General features: G+C 43.9%; 2 protein-coding genes across 5 annotated transcripts in view; one reads left to right on the top strand and one right to left on the bottom strand.

Moving 5' to 3' along the window:
- The first annotated feature begins 164 nt into the window (after positions 1-164).
- Positions 165-5,725, top strand: LOC110974105 (armadillo repeat-containing protein 10-like). Its single transcript, XM_022225474.2, has 5 exons — positions 165-366; positions 1,373-1,548; positions 2,075-2,209; positions 2,636-2,890; positions 3,390-5,725. Exons 1-5 carry the CDS (start codon positions 177-179, stop codon positions 3,663-3,665), a joined length of 1,032 nt encoding a protein of 343 aa, XP_022081166.2. The 5' UTR covers positions 165-176; the 3' UTR covers positions 3,666-5,725.
- fbxl13 (F-box and leucine rich repeat protein 13) overlaps positions 4,415-18,914 on the bottom strand; it is a 63,208-nt gene continuing 48,708 nt past the window's right edge. For all 4 annotated transcript variants that reach the window (XM_087135364.1, XM_087135365.1, XM_087135363.1 and 1 more), the window contains 14 exons: positions 18,686-18,787; positions 18,221-18,316; positions 18,058-18,083; positions 17,515-17,624; positions 15,880-16,033; positions 14,745-14,874; positions 13,274-13,493; positions 12,996-13,158; positions 11,885-12,004; positions 11,178-11,304; positions 9,710-9,928; positions 8,590-8,753; positions 7,644-7,866; positions 4,415-6,379 (listed from right to left, as the gene is read on the bottom strand). In XM_087135364.1, the coding sequence (XP_086991490.1) occupies positions 6,083-6,379; positions 7,644-7,866; positions 8,590-8,753; positions 9,710-9,928; positions 11,178-11,304; positions 11,885-12,004; positions 12,996-13,158; positions 13,274-13,493; positions 14,745-14,874; positions 15,880-16,033; positions 17,515-17,624; positions 18,058-18,083; positions 18,221-18,316; positions 18,686-18,787 (2,151 nt within the window). In that variant the 3' untranslated portion in view covers positions 4,415-6,082. The remainder of the gene's footprint in view (positions 6,380-7,643; positions 7,867-8,589; positions 8,754-9,709; positions 9,929-11,177; positions 11,305-11,884; positions 12,005-12,995; positions 13,159-13,273; positions 13,494-14,744; positions 14,875-15,879; positions 16,034-17,514; positions 17,625-18,057; positions 18,084-18,220; positions 18,317-18,685; positions 18,788-18,914) is intronic.

Raw genomic sequence — 18,914 nt, 5'->3', positions numbered from 1 at the left:
ACAAATTAATTTCAATATTACTGCTTTTTGATGATTAAATTTTTCTGTTTTTTGCTTCAAAAATACAATTTTAAACTTCGAATGTATACAATTTAATCTACCATATAAGTATTAGTTTGAATTTGCATATTTTTTGAACAGTTTGTCAACTAATCAGCACTATCCGAAAGAGCCTGATGATTCGCAAGATGGCCGCCCCTATGAGTTTTCTACCGCGAGTAATAATCGGGGCAACAACTTTCGCTGTTGTGGTTGCTGGGACTTTTTATCTGTATTATAGATCTAGACACATTTTCAGGAGGAAACCGTCGAAAGCACTGTCTCCAGATAAACCTACTTCAAGTCAATATCTTGACAGCACAACAGGTGAAATAATTTATTCGTGTCTCTGCCCAGTTTCCGGTCATGCAGATACCTACATGTCCGCATGGAGCTATAGCTCCATGATGTCCGGTGATGTCATATGTTATGACATGTAGGCCTTTTTCGTGTTGCAAGGAGTCCTCACTGATTGAGGAGAACAATGAAATCAGATTCAATGCAATCTCCAGGCGGGGCATGGGGTTTGAGTATTTTATTTCGATTTGAGAAGAGTGTGTCATGTGTGTGGTGCACGTGTGATGTATTCACTTTCCTACTCTGGTCTGCAAGCAAAGAACAAGACTTCAGTCAAAGCCATTTTGACCATAGAAAACTGTGTTGCCCTGGTTGAAATGGAGGCAACGGGTTTGCTAAAGTGTACAGAAACACTTTGAATATAAGTTTAGACCCAGGACGTGGGCTTGATATTGTTTTGATGGAGTGAAATAGTTTCAGTGACAAAAAGCATGCAGTATCTTTTGATAGTTCCAACAGGAGAGAGTCTAATCGCTCCCATGGTGCACCATTGGAGGGGGCGGGGCTAGGCCTACTGTTCCTGCATGATGTACATGAGCAGACATTTCATACTTTCAATGTCACTGAATTTACATTGGCACACCATGATGATGTACATGTATGCTCTGTGCTAGCATTCTATTGTGGCCTATAAGCATTTTGTTGTGGTGGATGTTAAACAGAGAGAGCAGCTGGTACATTTTGCTCCATCCATCATTATCCTAGTCTGCTTCCTTTCTTGTGGTTAAATTTATAGCCATCTTGACTTCTAATTTGTTTCTGTCTAGCTACAAATGCAAATCTAAAACTGGTTTGATGAACTGAGAGAAGCTAGTACTTCTTTAGTAAGGGAGTCCAGAAAAATCCATCTGCAATCTTGGAAGTCGTTGGGTTGAAAAATGATATATCACGGGATACGTGTGCAATTTGAAATAAGCTGTTCCAGTTCAAGTCACATGTCATTTTAATCTGGCATCTGTAATCTGTCATGCTTTAGAGGAAGCTGACTACCAGAGGGAGGTATTCCAGGCGTTAGCGAGCTACCATGCCGAGAGACATGAGAGAGATAACTCAATAATCAGCTTGATCCTGTTGCTTGAGTCAGATGATGAGAGCCAACTGTGCAAAGTGCTGACAACTGTCGCCAACAAAGCAGCATTCACCGAAGAGCAGGTGAGCATGGCAGTCATAGCAAAGGCTAGGGCATGCATCCAGACATATTGTCATGTAGTATCCCTTCCAAATCAGTGTTCCAGGTCAAAAGGGAGAAACAACTTCTTGAATATTACTGGAATGTATTTTTGAGATCAAATGCTTGGGACTTGTGAAACCTATTTCAACCCAAGCCCTCCTAAATGCCTTCAGATCTGGCTTTGAAGTTCTGCATGATTTGATGGAAATACAGAAAAGCTACTAATTATATCCACTGGACTCAAAGGAGCAATGTTATGGGATTCCTGCACAGTAGTATATTTTGGATTAAGGAAGGTCACTTGGAGAAGTGCTGCACCACGGTAATTATGATTATTGGGAGTAGTCTTGTCTTTACACTTACTTCCAATTAGTCCGTCGTTGCCTGAGTAGAGACTTTAATAATCATCGGTACCTTACCAGTGGTAATTTGGTACAAATTACAAGGGATGTGTTACTCCTTCAAGTTACACGTAACATGTCTGATACTTGGCTTCCCCCTGGCCAGAATGCAGTGCGATTTGCCGGTGGACTGCCAGTCATAATGAGACTGCTGGAGAGAGACTCTGACCGTGTGAGAACCTGTGCTGCCACCTGCATTGCCAACCTCGCTCTTAATAACCACAATCAGCCTGTACTCAAGGTAAAGACATCAGCATGATTGGAAGCGGACGTGAATGCTGGGACTTTAAAGGTCAAGCGTGGTATGTGTCGGTTCATGCAGTTAGGGTGAATTGTTGTTGGTTCATGCAGTAAGGGCAAATCGTTAATGCCCAAGTTAGTATCTAGAGCCATCTAAAGAATCGTCAGCATAGCAACCGCATCCACTGCATAGCAACCATATCTTTTGAGATTTGTCACTCAATTTTTAGCTGGTGTGCTGTTTTACTTTTTGGAAAGAGCTCTAAAATGGTCATGAACCTCAGCCTAGTGTGGCCAGCTGTATTTATGGAAGCATATGGAAATTTCATTGACCGCCAAATCATTCGTCGACAGATCAAAACATCAATTGTTGTTGCCGAAGCCATACACAGTATGACCTGTTTTTTTCCTCATCCCAATTCTCTAGTGTTGCATTCCAACACTCCTTGCCCTAAGCACTGACCCTCTTCACACCAAGGGCCTCCGGCTGGCCAGCATCCAAGCCCTGGTCAACTTGTCGGTCAGTGGTCAGTGTGGGGAGCTCTTCAGCTACCCGGGAGCCCTGCACAGCCTCTTTGCACTCATTGGGGACGGTTCAACATCCCTCGGCCAGCAGGCCCTGCGAGTGCTGGTCAACTTGTCGGCTGATGAAACAGTGGTGCCAACATTGCTTGGCTTCCAGGTATTTTTCTGACAAAAACTGGGATTTACAATCGTTAATCTGTTCATAATGGGTCCCGAAATGTTTCATGTTACTGACATTACATTTCTACTTGCTTTTAACACCTTCCATAATTTCACAACCAACTTGCAGTGATCAGAAAAAGCTAACTTCACAAATGAGCGAAAGGTTTTGATGTGAAGTCGTCTCTCACGTCAGCTTATGCTCTCAATAACTTCCTACCTGCAATTAAGAACAATGGGGCACAGCAACTCTGCCCCTTCAGAACTGTCAGTGCTTACGCTTTCTTTTTAGGGGAGGTGTATGCACGTAGATGGCCGTCCTAATACATGCTGATGAACTGAAGCAACGAATTTCCAGATAATTAAGGACAAAACATTTTTGTTGTTCTTTAGAAGTGCTACAGATGGTTTAGCTACCCGGGGGGGCATGATTCATATATCTTCGCCGTTGGAACAGAATTAACTCACGGTGTCTTTTCCTTATTCATCTGCTGCAGGTTCCTGGTGATTTTACAACTCAGTTGGAGCCACATCACACCCCGGAATCTCTCCTCAGAATGCTGTCCTTTCTCATCAACCTGAGAAGTTCGCCTCTCGCATCAGTCGGGGGGAATTCCCAGGCAACGAATGCCTCCCGAGGGTCCAGCTTCCGCGACCTTCTCATCGGGGGCGCGGACGAGCTGAAGGTTGCAGTGGAGACGCTGGTGCACCATGGCAACACCAACGTGGAACAGCAGGCCAGGAGGCTTCTGGCGATGCTCTCGGCATTTTGAGGCGCAGCAAGGTGGAAGCCGACGTGCTCCCTGACTCTTGGTTTGTGGTGCAACTTGCTCCTGCTTCAGACAATTTTTTAATGAAATGAATTGTAGCTTGTAATTGGGGGACGTCTTCATACCCTGGGTGAGTTCTTCCGACAGAATTAATGGTGATCAATTATTTCTTGTAATTCTTGTCAATTTGTTGGGGTTTGTCAAAATGTATGGAAATTTGCATTACTAGGAGCGGTTGATTCCGTTTATCTTACACTATCACACGAGTGAGTGTACCCAAATATCATTTTATCAACTATTACGTGTATTCCTAATTTAGAATCTTTCATAACCACCAATCATAGGCCATTGACTTTCGTTAGCATTTCCATTCCCAAGTCATTCTGGGGAGATGTTTTGTGGTTGTTACATTTTATAAGAATAACAATCACATTAGGTAAGATTGCAGTAACTCGAGGTTTTACCCCTAGGTATCCCAAAACAACCTCTTTGAGGTAAACCTTGAGTCACCACGTGTTTCGTTTTGCATTCTCCCCTTTATTGAATGGGATCTAATGAACTGAACTAATTTTTGAGGATATATTTTAAAAAGGGGTAGCCTTGGTTACGCTGGGTGCAAAAGACTGTGGTTTGACAGTTAACGACACAAAGCTTGCTTTTATTTAGACCAAGTTTGAATCTATCTCAATGAAGAACTATTGTATATGTAGACTTTGGGAAAACTCACAAAATTAAGTGGATTCAGGCTCAAGTAAGATGTTTTCATGACGTTCATTTATTAACAAAACAGCAGTCACTGCATTTCATCTAGAAAGGTATATAAATAAATCAAGTCATTTTCTGCTCTATATACAGCACGTACATCATTCCACTTTCAAGAACTCTTTACAAATAGCCTGTATTATGTACAAAATTATAACACAGCTTTTATCTTACAGTTTTTATGAACAGTTTAAAAGAAATTTATTCAGAAGTGCTTATTTAAATCATGAGTATGTATACATTTTATAATTTTTCTATTAATGCAATTGATGCCTGAAACTTGGGCACCCGTGAAAATGCTTTGCAAATCTTAGAGCAATCTTTCCAAGTTGCTTAGCAGCGTTTTGCACAGATTTGCTCGGTATGCAAGTTTTTCCGTGTTTCTGGCCAAATAGGTCACTGATATATATTAACATTCCTGGCGCTGGCACTCTGCTGAAATCTGCTTAATAACTTTTAGTTATGCGTGACATTTGATGGTAGTGCCACTTGCTTAGCCTCAGCGTTCGCCGCCTGCAGCTGTCCTGATTTAAGAGGGCATCCTTTATATGTAGCCACTGGCTTTGCATTCAGATTAGCGCACGCAACGCTGACATTATGGAGCAAGTAACAAGCACTGTTTGTACTACTTTAGTTGTATTTAGTGTACATTTGCCATTCTCAACATGAGGCTAACGCATTGAATTTTACTGCACAATAGATTGTGTATGGTAATTTATAATTAGGAGGGGATGCCACATGACGAGTCATTAATTCATACAGCCCTCTAGTTTTTTTCTTTCAGGTGGAAACTAGCTTTTTTGCAGCAGAACTGCTGCTATTGTGCTGTACTTTTGCAAGCCACATGACACTGTACATAATATAGTCCTGTTTAGTTTGCTGTATATAGAAATATCTTTTTAAGTGGTTATGTCAAAGGGTATTTGGATGATTTGCGTAGTGCTTTTTCTTGATGTCTTGTTTTGGTGGTGGTGTAGAGTTTTGTGTAAGGATAATGGAAGGGATTGTGATGCGAAAAATACCCAAGAGGGGTTTGGGTAAAGTCTCACGATATGAGATCAGTTGCTTCGAATTTACTACTGCATATTGGAGCTTACACAGAGTTTGAAAAGATTAAAATACAACTTAAATGCTGCAATAGAAATAGAGTTACTTCTTATGCGCAACAGGTGTTTGGGTAGAATTTCTCAATAATACAAGATCACCACTTTAGACTCACTACCGCAAATTGGGCCATTTTTTGAAAATTGCGAAGTATGATTAGTGCGCTGCAATAAAATAAGAAGTGTATATGCATATCATGGGGGGGATTTCCTCATTTGTGGTTTCTTTAAGTTGAGAGTTTTTCCCATGTTGACAGAGTTTTGACCAGTACAGAAATCAATGCAAAAACATGAACACTGGAACCAAGTCAGGGATGACAACAGTCACTCATGGCAAGTACAAATTGTATTGAGGAACCTGGCCATGTGAAAATCTACTGGCTGTGGCAAGTGGATTCCATAAGCAAATGTGCTATTTGAAGCCACAGCCTGTGTCAATGTTTCTGTTTTACTCTACATGTATATAAACATAATGGAGTACAACATTAAGACCTGTGTCTAGTTCCTACACACCAATGTAGCATGTTGCAACTGGTCGTCTTGAGAGTGCCAACTTCATTGATCGGTGGGTGGAGTTTGCTCATCCGCAGTGGGCGGATCAGTAACCCTATCACCTGTGCCATTTTGGGCCGGATCATCCACGCCCTCTTCAGGTGTCTCAGCATCGGGCGTCACCCTATCTTCAAATTCCTCCCCACCAACAGATTTCTCGCCTTCCGCATTCTTCTTGCCGTCCGCATCCGTGGTGGAGTAAGAAATCTTGATGCTGGCCTCATACTCCTTTAAGTCTGCCTCCGACACCTTGGGCTGGGACTCAAAGATCCTGCTCATCTTGTCCTGAAGCGATGACGTCTGTGTGTATGAATGAAAACAGCTCTGCAGGACAATGTTCCGATTCAAGCATTTTAACTGATCCCACCTTACAAAAACTTAAATCTCTGTACTCATACCATCTTCCCTCCAGTTTTATTCTGCACAGACACAATGCATGCCAAGTACAGTAAACTCCGGCTAAGTGGGCACTCTCGGGACTCAAGAAATTATGACGACTTACGCGAATGCTGACTTGTGTTGTAAGTTGTCATTTTGCCGACTTACACGTACACATGTACATTATGATTCCTTACACTAATTCAATGGCTTTGATTTACCCTGGTTTATTTCTACCTCCATGGTCAATCCCAACAAATTTGTTCTCGATTATTATCCTCACGGGCTGCAAATTCGATAATTGATTATGTGCCTCTAAGGACGAAGCAAGGATGGCAAGCCATGTGCATATCACATCACGACTCAACGGTGCAGTACGTATGTACATATACATGATACAGTTACGGTACAGAAAACATACACTCATCCACACAAGTGCATTGGTTTGTTCAATATAGTCTGGACACCAGACCCGATGATTCTGACTTCCTGATGAATCATCATCAAGGGTCGTCAGGGAATCTTTGGGCAGGGAACCAGACTATGTTCAATAAGACGACCCCCAAAATGGACAGAGCGCATGCGTGTAGCACTTGAGGGGTTACTGGTATAGATGTACTCGCACTGGCCGCATGCGCATGGGACTTGTCACTTGACACTTCTTGGCAACTGTGGCAAGGGAAACTGATACCGAAGCATGATTTTTTTTAATGCCAACTTACACAAACGAATTTTGCGGTTTTGTGGAAAAGGGACCGAGAAAAACATGCCAACTTAGACGAAATAACGACCTATAAATGCCGACTTAGAAATGAAATTTTCAATGGAAATGCGTTACAGACGATTGGGACTTTTGTCAAACGGCCGACTGAGATGATCTGACGAGTTACACGATGCCGACTTAGTCGGAGTTCACTGTACGTGTATTTTGTTTTCAAAGCATTAAGTGCGCCTTAGTTTATTTCAGATTGTTTTTAGTCACGCAGTTTTCCCTGGTTGTCCCTGCATCTATTCCATACCACAGTTTGTTGGGCGTGACGTTTTCAATATGCTGTTTGGCAAAGATCGGTGTTCAAGGCATCTCCTATACGTACACGATCATCAAATTAGTAGGCTGAAGGTTTCACAGTTTGTGAGGGAGTTTGGCTGAACATGAACCAAATCACCTGTCCATTCCCATCCTTACCTTATCCTCGTCTTTGCTCCTCTCGTTCAGGTCTGCCTCCTCGTTCTCTTTGGCTTTCTCTTTTCCTTTCTCCTTCTCTCTTTCCTTTTCCTTCTTCTTCTTGTCGGCTTCCGCCTTCTGCAGGGCTGCCAGGTAGTCGAAGCCGGGACCGAAGCTGCTGGGTATCGGGTCGTCGCTCCAACTGACCGTTTCGATTTTGGCGGCCAGCTTGGCGTAGGATGCCCTGGAAAAAGATAGTTGTCGTTTGACGTGAAATGGAAAAGAAGTTTGATGTAGCTTATAGTTGCAGACAGTGAGAATGCCAAATTCCCACTGACGGGTGATAATTAAAAGCTTTTCTGGAGCAGGTAAATTACAGTTGCATACGAAGTCACCAGTCTAGATATCTCTCATTTGGCAATTTATGTTACTTTTTGTTGACAGTCCAATGCAGCATGGTCCAGCTGATCTCTGTGCCTGTAAGCCTTGCTGCTTTCACCGGTGTTTTTGCCATTTTTCTGAAAACTGTTTTCCAAAGCTTGCGACACTTTGAGTGATCACAGGTGAGCTTTGCAACACCATGCAATGCACCATCAGAGTGCACCGATGGGTTTAGTCTACTGGGGGAAGGGGGGACAGGTTAGGGTCCCTGAAAGAGAGATGACTCTTATCCCTTGTTTTTCACACTAATGTGAGGAGGGTGGTTTTTTGGTCAACCAATTTATTTTCCTTGCTCCCCAAAGAGTGTAAAAATCCCCTAAATTTAACCCAACCCCCTCAGAAAGTGCCACAGAAATTCTTTCAAGCATTCCTCATTTCTTGACCTCCACACCAAAAGTGTAGCTCTGGATTTGCTCTTGGCCTAATGCCCACTGACTCTTTTTCCAATTGTAAGCTGCTGAGGATGACAAACCAGCTAGGCCAGGATCTCCTGATGCATCCAGCAATCTGCACCTGTCAGACTTACTTGGATATGTGCTTGCAGTATAGCATGAGGAGGACCCGCAACCGCTTGCAGCCCTTACGCAGGTACCGGATGGACTTGTCGCTGACGTTGACGCAGCCCGAGATGTCCAAGCTGATGAGGTAGTGACAGACCCCGGACAGGTACTGGATGCTCAGATCCGTCAACTGTACACGGTGGGAGTAAAAATGTGTACAAGCTGTCACGAGAGGTGCACTTTAATGAGCAAATTCGATCAGGAGCGTGCATTTTGGATGCTTGGTGGCGACAAGGGTCGGACTGGTGGAGGCAATGATTCAGGACCAGCACAGGGATGGTTGTGAAGTTCTCTGATGATGTTTTACAGTCTTGCACGAGTAGCGAAAACAAACTGGTCTGTCATAGCCAAGTCCATCCTAACTCCCTGTAAGTCCTAGCAAGTCCATCTCAAACCAGTCACAAGTTATCCAGTCTCCAGTCGAATCACAAGCTGCTCAAGCCAATTGTGACGAAAGCATATCTTTGTCAATCTTCATCCTGCCAGCTGTGTTTCTTGAGAGAGTTTGAGACAGGGTCTACGTCAACCCTGCCATTGGTGTCGGCTGATTTGGATTGCCTCCGTCTGCTTGTGTTGGCATGCAATCACCCTGCATGTTGCTCATGGCCACTTAAAACCCTTTTGGTGTTTGTATGTACCACAGGGCACTGTTACATTTAATTCCAAAAAGAGTCGAGTTTTCAGACCTTCTGACAGCCTCAGGCGAGGGCTCTTGACTGCCCTAGGAGCGATCTTTTGAAATTTAGCGTGCATGTCAAGACATCCATGAGTACATCTGTGATGTTTCAATTCAATCTCACATATGGGTTTGTTATGATGGTCAGTTACAGTTCAATCTTTCAAGTTCTTCAACCCATGAAATAGAGAACATGCCAATGAACATCTTTCTAAGTTATGGCCTACCCTACCTTAAATCAAATGTTCATAAAATTGCTGTTTAAGTGACAAGTCATCAGTAACAGAACTCCCAAAGGGTTGACATGGTACAAAAATGATCTACGACAATAATGAAGAAACTTTGAAGCTGTCCAACCCAGTTTAGGGCTAAACAGTCTCCCCCAATAAATTCCCCTCTCTCCTACTTACATGTTTGCAGCCAGCTATGTTGAGCACGGTCAGCCTCCGGCAGCAAAAGGCCAGGTTCTTGATGGCTCCGTCCGTCAGCTGGGTGCAGTGGGACAGGTCCAGTCGCTCCAGGTCCTTACACTGCTGGGCGAACTTCTGCACCCCGAGGTCGGTGATCTGGTAGCACTCGGACAGCGTCACATCCCGCAGGTGGGGGTTGTTGCCCAAGGCTCCCAGACCCTGTGTTGCAATAACAATACGGCGGGGTGTGTGTGTGTGAAGTGCACCTATACCCATGCTCGCTATCCCCTCGGTCTTGAAGCGCCCCCTCGCCAGCAAAGAGACAGGCTTGTGGGAAGTCTTTCGGGGGGGGGGGCTAGTGTGTGTGTGCTTGGCGTGAATGCCGAGACTTTCAGCAGTAATCGCTCGCACTCGCTTGGCGGATCTGACACCAAGTGCGCAAGGGTCTGTGAGTGTACGTTGTGAGTTCCCATCGACTGGGATGTTGCTGCTATGTACAAAAAACCATCTCTTGTTCCTGCAGAGAACTGTCGGTGGGCCTGTGATGTGGTGCAAACAACGGAGTGTGCACGCACGTTGGTTCACCCGCGAATGGCTGTGTGCGTAGCGTATTTTCTTCGGTACCCATAACCATCTCTAAACACCATCTTGGTTTCACAGGATGCAGGTTCCAGGGGCCAATTTCATAGAGCTGCTTAAGCACAAAACTTGCTTAAGAGTGAAAAAAACCTTGCTTGACAAATCAGGTTACCAGCCCAAACTCCATGTGATGTATGTTGCTTTGGAACGTTATTCACCTATTGTTTAGTTAACATGACAATCATATATATTTTAAGCAGGTAACCTTTGTTTTTTAAGCACGGGTTTTTTGCGCTTAAGCAAATTTTGTGCTTAAACAGGTGTGAATGGCTAAAACTATCTTAGCTTTTTTTGAATAAGCTCAGAGCTCTTTGACCAAGTGATCGCCTTCAAAGCAACATACTAGTCCTCATGCATGATTGTTTGCACACAGTAATTATGCCAATATCTAATGTAATTAAGTGGATACTGGGTGCACAGTGCCAATAAAATTAGGATACAGGGTTCTAGGCCTCTATTGGTGATCAGAAAGAAAGTCCTCGTCAATGGAGTGGATTCTGCTGCATCTTGCCACTTCATGCAGCTAAATCGAGGACAGACCACATTATCTGGCCATTTATTCCAAGGTGGAATGGAGCGATTAGTGGCAAAATGCCTTGGTCCGGCATACACCTGCAGACGAATGCTACAAAACTGATCCAAAATGCAGAGGATTAAGTATAGTTCTTGAGCATGAAATTAGGAATGGAATAATTTGGGGAAAAGGAATGTATACACATGGTGTGTCATGTTACAGAAATCTGAAATGATTTGACACACTTTATGACCAACACAAGAGGGGACATATATAACTTGACCTCTGACCTCCCTGACCCATATATATACTCACAGTGTCAGTGATGCTGCATCCAGACACGTCCAGGGATGACAGGGCTGGCAGGTTGCCAAGCATCTCGGCCCCGCCGTCTGTGATGTGTTCACTGAAGCAGAAGGTGCCGTACACCAGACTATAGCACCTGCATAATGGGGACAGGTCATGATCACATCATCTCAACTTGAAAAGAAAGATATTGTTTACAGGCAAAAGAACTAATATTGTACCCAGGCGACGTTCCAAACTTCTTAAGGAAAAAAACAGGAACGGCATTTCAAAGGCTTTCATTTCAGAGCCTAGCACAAAAAAATGGACTTAAAAGAAAATACTTTGCACTTGCTTATGATATAGCTCCAGCAGGGACATTAGAATTCCAACACTGAAAGAATGACCCAGGAAGAAGGTTTGGAGTAAGAAATTACGTCTCTCAAGCTTTCATGTTTGTGCCTGCCCTCCCTCCTAGTGTGCTGACTCGGGTTCATATCCCACCGGCTACAAGGGGGTAGGATTAAGTTCATTACATGGGTTTTCTTTACAAACGATTTTGAGGTTTTCCTTCCCACCCAAGTCAAGATTTCTGTGTTGTTTTGGGGACATTTCCGAAATTGCCTCCATGTTCACAACTATACCGGCTGGTATTTACAACCAATGAAGACCTATATCTCTACACATTAGATGTGGACCCTGCCTCATTCTCAGACGGAACCTTTCAAACTGCTCACTTCTGCATGATTTTCAGGATGGATACGTCGCTGACTCGTACGCAGTTGGTCAGGTTCATCTCTCGGATCTTGGGTCCTGAGGGTCCCTCCACCAGGCTACGCACCCCGTTATCACTGATCCTGGAGTTTGGACAAGATTACCAATCGCTGACCACTTTGATGTGGAACATGGCATTTTCAACACCCAGGACTGCACAGCATCTGGGATGATGCCGAACGTACCACATACACATGCACACTGAGGGTGTGAAAAATGCAACGACCCACAGCACAGCAGGCAACAAGCTTATTGTTACATGAGCTCCTGGTATCTGTGTAACAGACAGTGGTTAAAATCACGTGAACCACTTTTCATGTTCTTTCTGACTGTATGGGAAATTCCAGATGGCACATTATTAATTGTTTTTAATACCTCCCCCCTTTGACTTGAAGGGTTTATTTCCAAAAAGAGACATATCCATTTTAAGAAAATGGAATTTGTTTCACTATTATGAAAAATTGAAGAGCTTTAGCAGCATGTCATGTGTCTCTAAACATCTTTTTCATGATTTTAATTTGGTAAAGTTGTGTTCAACTGTCTTAAATCAGTAGAAACTGACTGCAGACAACAGAGAGAGGGTAGGATTCTGAAACATACCAGCTGTGTTAATGTTCCTCAAGTGATTTATGTCAAAGCCTTAATGTGCACATACTTAATGGCTGGAATGCCAAAGTCCACAGCCAACTATCCTACAGGGCTTTAAACTCATGTGTGCTTAATAGAGCGCCGAAGCGTGACATCATTTGAACCAGGAAGTGTATAGTGTACGTGCAAATGAATGGAGTACGTGCACGTGTTGGTTGGCGCGATGGTTTTCGAACTTATGCCTTTTACACATAAAACTGTACACGGCCGTGACATATTCACTTTGGTTCCATATTATGGAACAATCAATCGCGTGTTCCTTTTATTTGAGGAAAGCAAAATAAATCAGAGACACCAAGACCCATGCCAGGACTCTTCAGTCTTGACAGCCATCAAACAACTGCGAGACCAAGAGTTTGATCCTATGGGACTTCTAAAAAGGGCTGGCTTTCTTATGTGACAACGATATCTTTCCATCCTATGTACCTGATGCAATCTGCCACATTTAGCACGTTGATGTTGCGGCACTGTGCCAACGACTTTAGGCTGGCGTCTGTTACGCGGGGGCAGTCCACCACATAGACATGTCTCAGGTCGGAGCAGTACCGACCGATGTACTTGAAGGATGCATCACTCAGCTTGGACATTCCTAGACGGAAAGAATCCAATTATCTCAAATTCTGTCAAATCTTGACTGCTCAATGCCACAAAATCCCTGACACTGGCTATACTTGAATAAGTCAAAATCAAAAGCTTCACAGTACCTTCAACACGTATCTTCTGCAGTCGGCGGTGCTGCGCGATGGCCTTGAAGGAGGCGTCGGTGATGTTGGGGGAGGACAGGAAGGAGATGCTGCGAATGTTGTGGCACTTGGCGGCAATGGCCAGGATGCTGTCGTCCTTGAGGGTGGGGCAGTCGTTGACGCAGAGCGACTGAATGTTGGAGCAGCCGTTGGCGATGTTCTTGTAGCCGGTCACTGTGATCTTGGGGGGTTGAGGGAAAAAAACAATGATCAGAACGGACGCAAAACTGTGTACAGCACTGTGTGGCAGCTTTCGCCGCCGTTCTCCTGAAAATCTAAATCCTATAATATTGGAATTTTATTTGCAAATCTTTGAGATCTGTACCCAATCAGACCATTAGGGCCCGGTAGTTTCGTGCTGATACGGATCACAATCTCCCCCTAGAAAGGTGGTAGTATTGTTATTGAAATACTGGCGCTGTCGATTCTTTAAAAAAAATTGCAAACACGTCTCGGGGGAGTAGCTAGTCAGACTATGGGCATGCCAGATCTGTATCTAGGCATGAAAACATGCAGTTATCCAACTTTGATCTGCCTTTGGCCATTTTCTAATCAACAGTGAATCCCAATCCACCATTTTGGAAAACGGCCAACCATTTTGGGAACAAAATGATGCCTTACACCACCTCATGTCATAACTCTCTACATAGGTATATATCCTTTTGCACCTGTGCACCATTACTTCAGTAAAAACCGCTCACAGACCTGCAGTCGGCGAGTCAAGGTACAATCTTCCGAATATATAATTTCTGACACACCCACCCAGTGATAACCAGGGATGTAACCAACTTCTTCTGGTCTCAAATAGTTAGGCTGGAACATTCATCATGGATTTTAGCTTGCATTCAATCAGAGCTTGTCAGCCTATGGTTAGTTACTGATTTTATTGGATTTTTTCTGTAATGATCATTGAGCTATATATTAAAACCTAGAGCACTGACTCGTGTACAAAGTAATGCCTGCTGGGTGCATCTATGTTTGTGCACAAACCTATGCAAGACTCAAAACTTTGCACGGCTTTTGTACGGTTATTTGCATATCTGCATCTGTATTCTAAAACGATGCGTGGACAAGGCCGATATGCACCAAAACTAACGTACAATCAACAAATTAGCAGTTCATTTTGCTCTGCGTAAACAATGCAAACGCGTGCCCGTATACCCTGCAGATAATTTTACCGTGACGTTTTTAACCAGATTTTAGCCGTACCCAACACACATTGCATTTAGAACACATGTACATCAATATTCATTCTATCTGATTTCGAATGTTCTACAGGCACATGGATTCCAAACGTCTGCGCCCAGGACGACGTCAAATTTTCTCTGAGGAGACGTTAGTGCTGTGGTTATTTAATATAACTCTATTGTAATGATCTAAAACTCAAGCAATTCCATGGTGACAATGTGTTTTCTTCTCCTAAGTACTGCACCTGTGGACAGCCAGACAGATCCAGATAGATGAGCTTACGGCAGCCCCTACCATTGGCCAGGTACTGCAGGCCCTTGTCGCTGAAGCGACGGCAGTAGGCCAGACTCATGTACTGCAGGTTGCGGGAACACCTAGCCAATACGAATAGAAATTGCCAAAGACAGTTTACCAATGAGACTAAAACTGTCGCTTGTTAGTGTGAACTCTGGCCACAAGATGTGTGATGGTTCTTCTGACCAACCCAAAAGCCTGAGATTAAAGTCAACGACAAACTCGGATCCGACCAAGACAAGGCTGGGGGCTTCGTGGGTGGTTTTCCATATCTTGTGGAAGTGAATCCTACTTCAGTTTCAAACTGGAGCATAATTTGTAGGTTTTGCCTGAATGACATACGCCACATCACACGAAGCCACTGAATGACATACGCCACACCACACGAAGCCACTGAATGACATACGCCACACCACACGAAGCCACTGAATGGCATACGCCACACCACACGAAGCCACTGAATGGCATACGCCACACCACACGAAGCCACTGAATGGCATACGCCACACCACACGAAGCCACTGAATGGCATACGCCACACCACACGAAGCCACTGAATGGCATACGCCACACCACACGAAGCCACTGAATGGCATACGCCACACCACACGAAGCCACTGAATGGCATACGCCACACCACACGAAGCCACTGAATGACATACGCCACACCACACGAAGCCACTGAATGACATACGCCACACCACATGAAGTCACTGAATGACATACGCCACACCACACGAAGCCACTGAATGGCATACGCCACACCACACGAAGCCACTTCTTATTTCTCACTGCTGTTCTTCACATCAAGTAAAGAAGTTTGACTATAAGTAAACTTTTTCTGAAAAAAACAAAAGTCTGTTCAGGGTAATGGATGATATGACGAAGGCATCTGACCATGTTTATGTGACACATATCGGTAACATCCTCAGTGTGTGGTGAATGTTTGCCATCAAACTTATGTTTTTGCACAGCAGAACGACACCTCTTCTTTGAACCCAGTGGTCATTACGCCACTTTGTGGTAACAAAGCAGATGTGCAAGTTGACATGTACATTTAAATCTCACACTACTCCAGTACTGACCTTCCTAGCAGCCTGAGTGTTGCATCGGTGATGTTGGTGTGCGAGATGTTCAGGTACAGCAGTATCTGGCAGCCTTCCGCTATGTCCTTCATCACGTCGTCGTTGACTCCATCGCACTCCGACAGGTTCAGGTCCTGAAGATTCCTGCACTGGCCTGCCGAATGGGGACAATAAACGCCACAAGTGCGGACAGCATTGAAACCTGTGTCCCTCGCTAATGTGGAAACTGCTCGGGCTGATTGCAGCAAAATAAACTTCTGGCTAATGTCATGTTGCTGCTGAATCACCTCACAGTGGATAACCTCAAAACAGGCAGGGATTCCCTCATGTTGAAATGCTGAGGTTGTTTAAATACGTTCCAGCAAATTCAGTGTGTGGAGCTGCATGGATGGCTATGCAGGTCCCCAGGCTCCAGCAATCCCCATGCAGTTAGCACACACCCACAGACATTTGAACGAATCAAGGGGCTGTGGGCCAAGCCAGGCATTGTAAATAAATATCACTCCACGATACACTCACAGAGTTTTCAAAACGCGCCAATGCCACAAACCACCAATGATCGGCATTCCTAAAATCCTACTCTGTCAAGAACTGTGATTGTAGTATCTTGCTGTTTTAAAAAGTTTGTAGTGTTGGCTGAAGATAATAAAGTGCCTCGTCCAAGTGCGATGCAGAATAATATCACCGACAAGTGGTTGACAAAAAGAAATGGCCTCTTTGCCAAGCAACCCTTTAAACAGAAAACCAGTACTTGGTTTCCTTGGCTCCTTATTGGGAAAAATCTAGGCGCCAGCACCTTTATGAAAATTTAGTAATCACGTGTGCTGAATATTCATGAACGCAGGCCTACGTTCACACATGTGGTGTAAATACCCTGTGTTTACATCGTCCATCCATGCCAAAGAATCACGACCCGGTACGGCACACCACCACCACACAACTTGCATACAAGCGCCAATGAGGTCAATCCACGAAATCAGGGTTTTCGCCAAGGGTTCAGCCATGGACGTTATGACGTCCGTAGTTTCAGCGTATCGCAGGACACCCTGCGGCATGAATTGCGCTATTTCTGACACTCTGAATCACAGCGACCCCCTTTAATTCCGGCATGAGCTCCATTTCAGGTTTCATTTACGTTGCGGCAAAAAAGCAGTAAAAATTGGAGCCCATGCCACGCCGTGGTTTGTAAAATGGCCCTGGCATCCGTATACAGTGCATCAACAACGTATGTTCAGATCGGGAACCAACCAAACCGTGCACATGGTTGCGACACATGTACATGTAATGTATGGAATATGTACATGTACAGTACACTCAGTGCAACTCGATGCAACTTGCACTGCCATGTCTACTTTTCCGGAACGAACTTTGAGCACATAATCATTGCTTTTTTGATTTTTAAGCACACTCAAAATTGTTCAAATACATTTGTATGTAGTATTTAAGCTATTTGAAGTCGCAAATGGCGACTGGATTTAGGCACTATTTAAAGCGTTGTTGCCAAGCAAAAATCGGTTCGAACTCAGTCACATTTAACATATAAAGTACATGTAGGTGCCCCACCAAGTAAGTCAATACTCCAATACCAATGGTGGATTGTACAAAGTCTTATACGGTAATCCCTAAATGTCTCACCTATAGCGACATAGCTTGGCTTGGTCAGTCGGCTGCACCCCCGCAGGTTGAGGTGAAGCAGGTAGGGCCTACATGTCTGAAGGAGCTTGCATACAAAGCGATCAGTCACTCTGTCCAAATCAATGTGCACCATCAAAACAAAACCACCAAAAAAAATCAAAAGAGAAATACGTCCTTTAGAAACACGGCCTTGATTCTTTTTAATGAATGCAACAAGTAACCACCATTCTTTCTCAAATTCCAAGCTGTCTGGGTGATCAATAATTTCCTTTCATCCCTACGGCGTGTAAGGATGTAAACTGAAAAACAGTTGACACATTTTCCAACTAGAACAAGATCTCAGAGGATTTTAAAAATGCAAATCACACAATGATGATGCCAGGAAACAAACATTTTCACAGAATGTTGATATAAAATTATACAGTTAAAGGTTTGAAAAATTCTGGACTTTGGTGAGCTCCATCATAAACAGTACCGACAAACGGGGAATCGAAATGATAATGTAATCACAAGAGAGTTACAAAAATATTGACAAGAACTTACCTGTTCTTGATGGAGGACAAATTGACCTGCAAGACACAAAACGAACCACGCCATAAAACAATGTAACTCAATCAGATCAAGGGTTTCATCAAGTCTTTTTCAAGAAAAACCTTGCCCATAGGCAAGCGAAGTTTCCAATGACTGTGAAGGGATTTTTACTTACCCTGCTCCACAAGGAGCTGGTGCCTGTGATCATTTTCCACTGCCGACACACTTGAGCGCACCGGCTAACGTCAGCCAGGTCAAGATAGCTGAAAATCTGTCATGCAGAGTAAGGAATAAGTTCCACGTTGACTTTTTGAGATCCCTACATGTATGTCTTAGAGAGAACCATTCCATTTTTACTTATATACTTTTTTTGCGTCAAAGACATTAACGACAATCACCCATGATAACTACACTTGTAAGATAACAAGACCTAAAACTGGACTAGGTCATGATCTCCAACCTACATGTACATGTAAGTGCTCAATTTACCAAGTAACCACAACATTTGGCCTCAGCAACTCAGTCTGCCGGGCCCAGGTCAAGCCTAACCCCATTCCTCGCCGGCCCAAACCCAACATGCTTTGACCCCCAAGACACTGCAGGAAGTCCTGATGTCATCCCTCAACCTTAATTCACTGACCTTGATGGCAAGTTTCCTGGGAAGGAGGGAGATGTCATCCCTTGCTTCGCCTCTCGGAAACAGGGTCTCGTCCTCGCCATCCATTTCCCCTCGTTCTAACCTCTGATCCAAACGTAAAAATAAGGCAATCGTCAAAAGTATAATTGACTTTTGATTTTTCATTCCTTTCATTGCATGACTTGTAATGTTGCACGAAAACGTCCTCAGATTTCACGAGCCGAGCATCTCC

The sequence above is a fragment of the Acanthaster planci genome, linkage group LG04, assembly GCF_054643075.1.
Source record: "Acanthaster planci isolate LZ-2023a linkage group LG04, COTS_SCS, whole genome shotgun sequence".
Classification (NCBI taxonomy): Eukaryota; Metazoa; Echinodermata; class Asteroidea; order Valvatida; family Acanthasteridae; genus Acanthaster; species Acanthaster planci.
The sequence above is the reverse complement of the archived record's forward strand: the minus strand, read 5'-3'. Positions and strand labels throughout refer to the sequence as shown.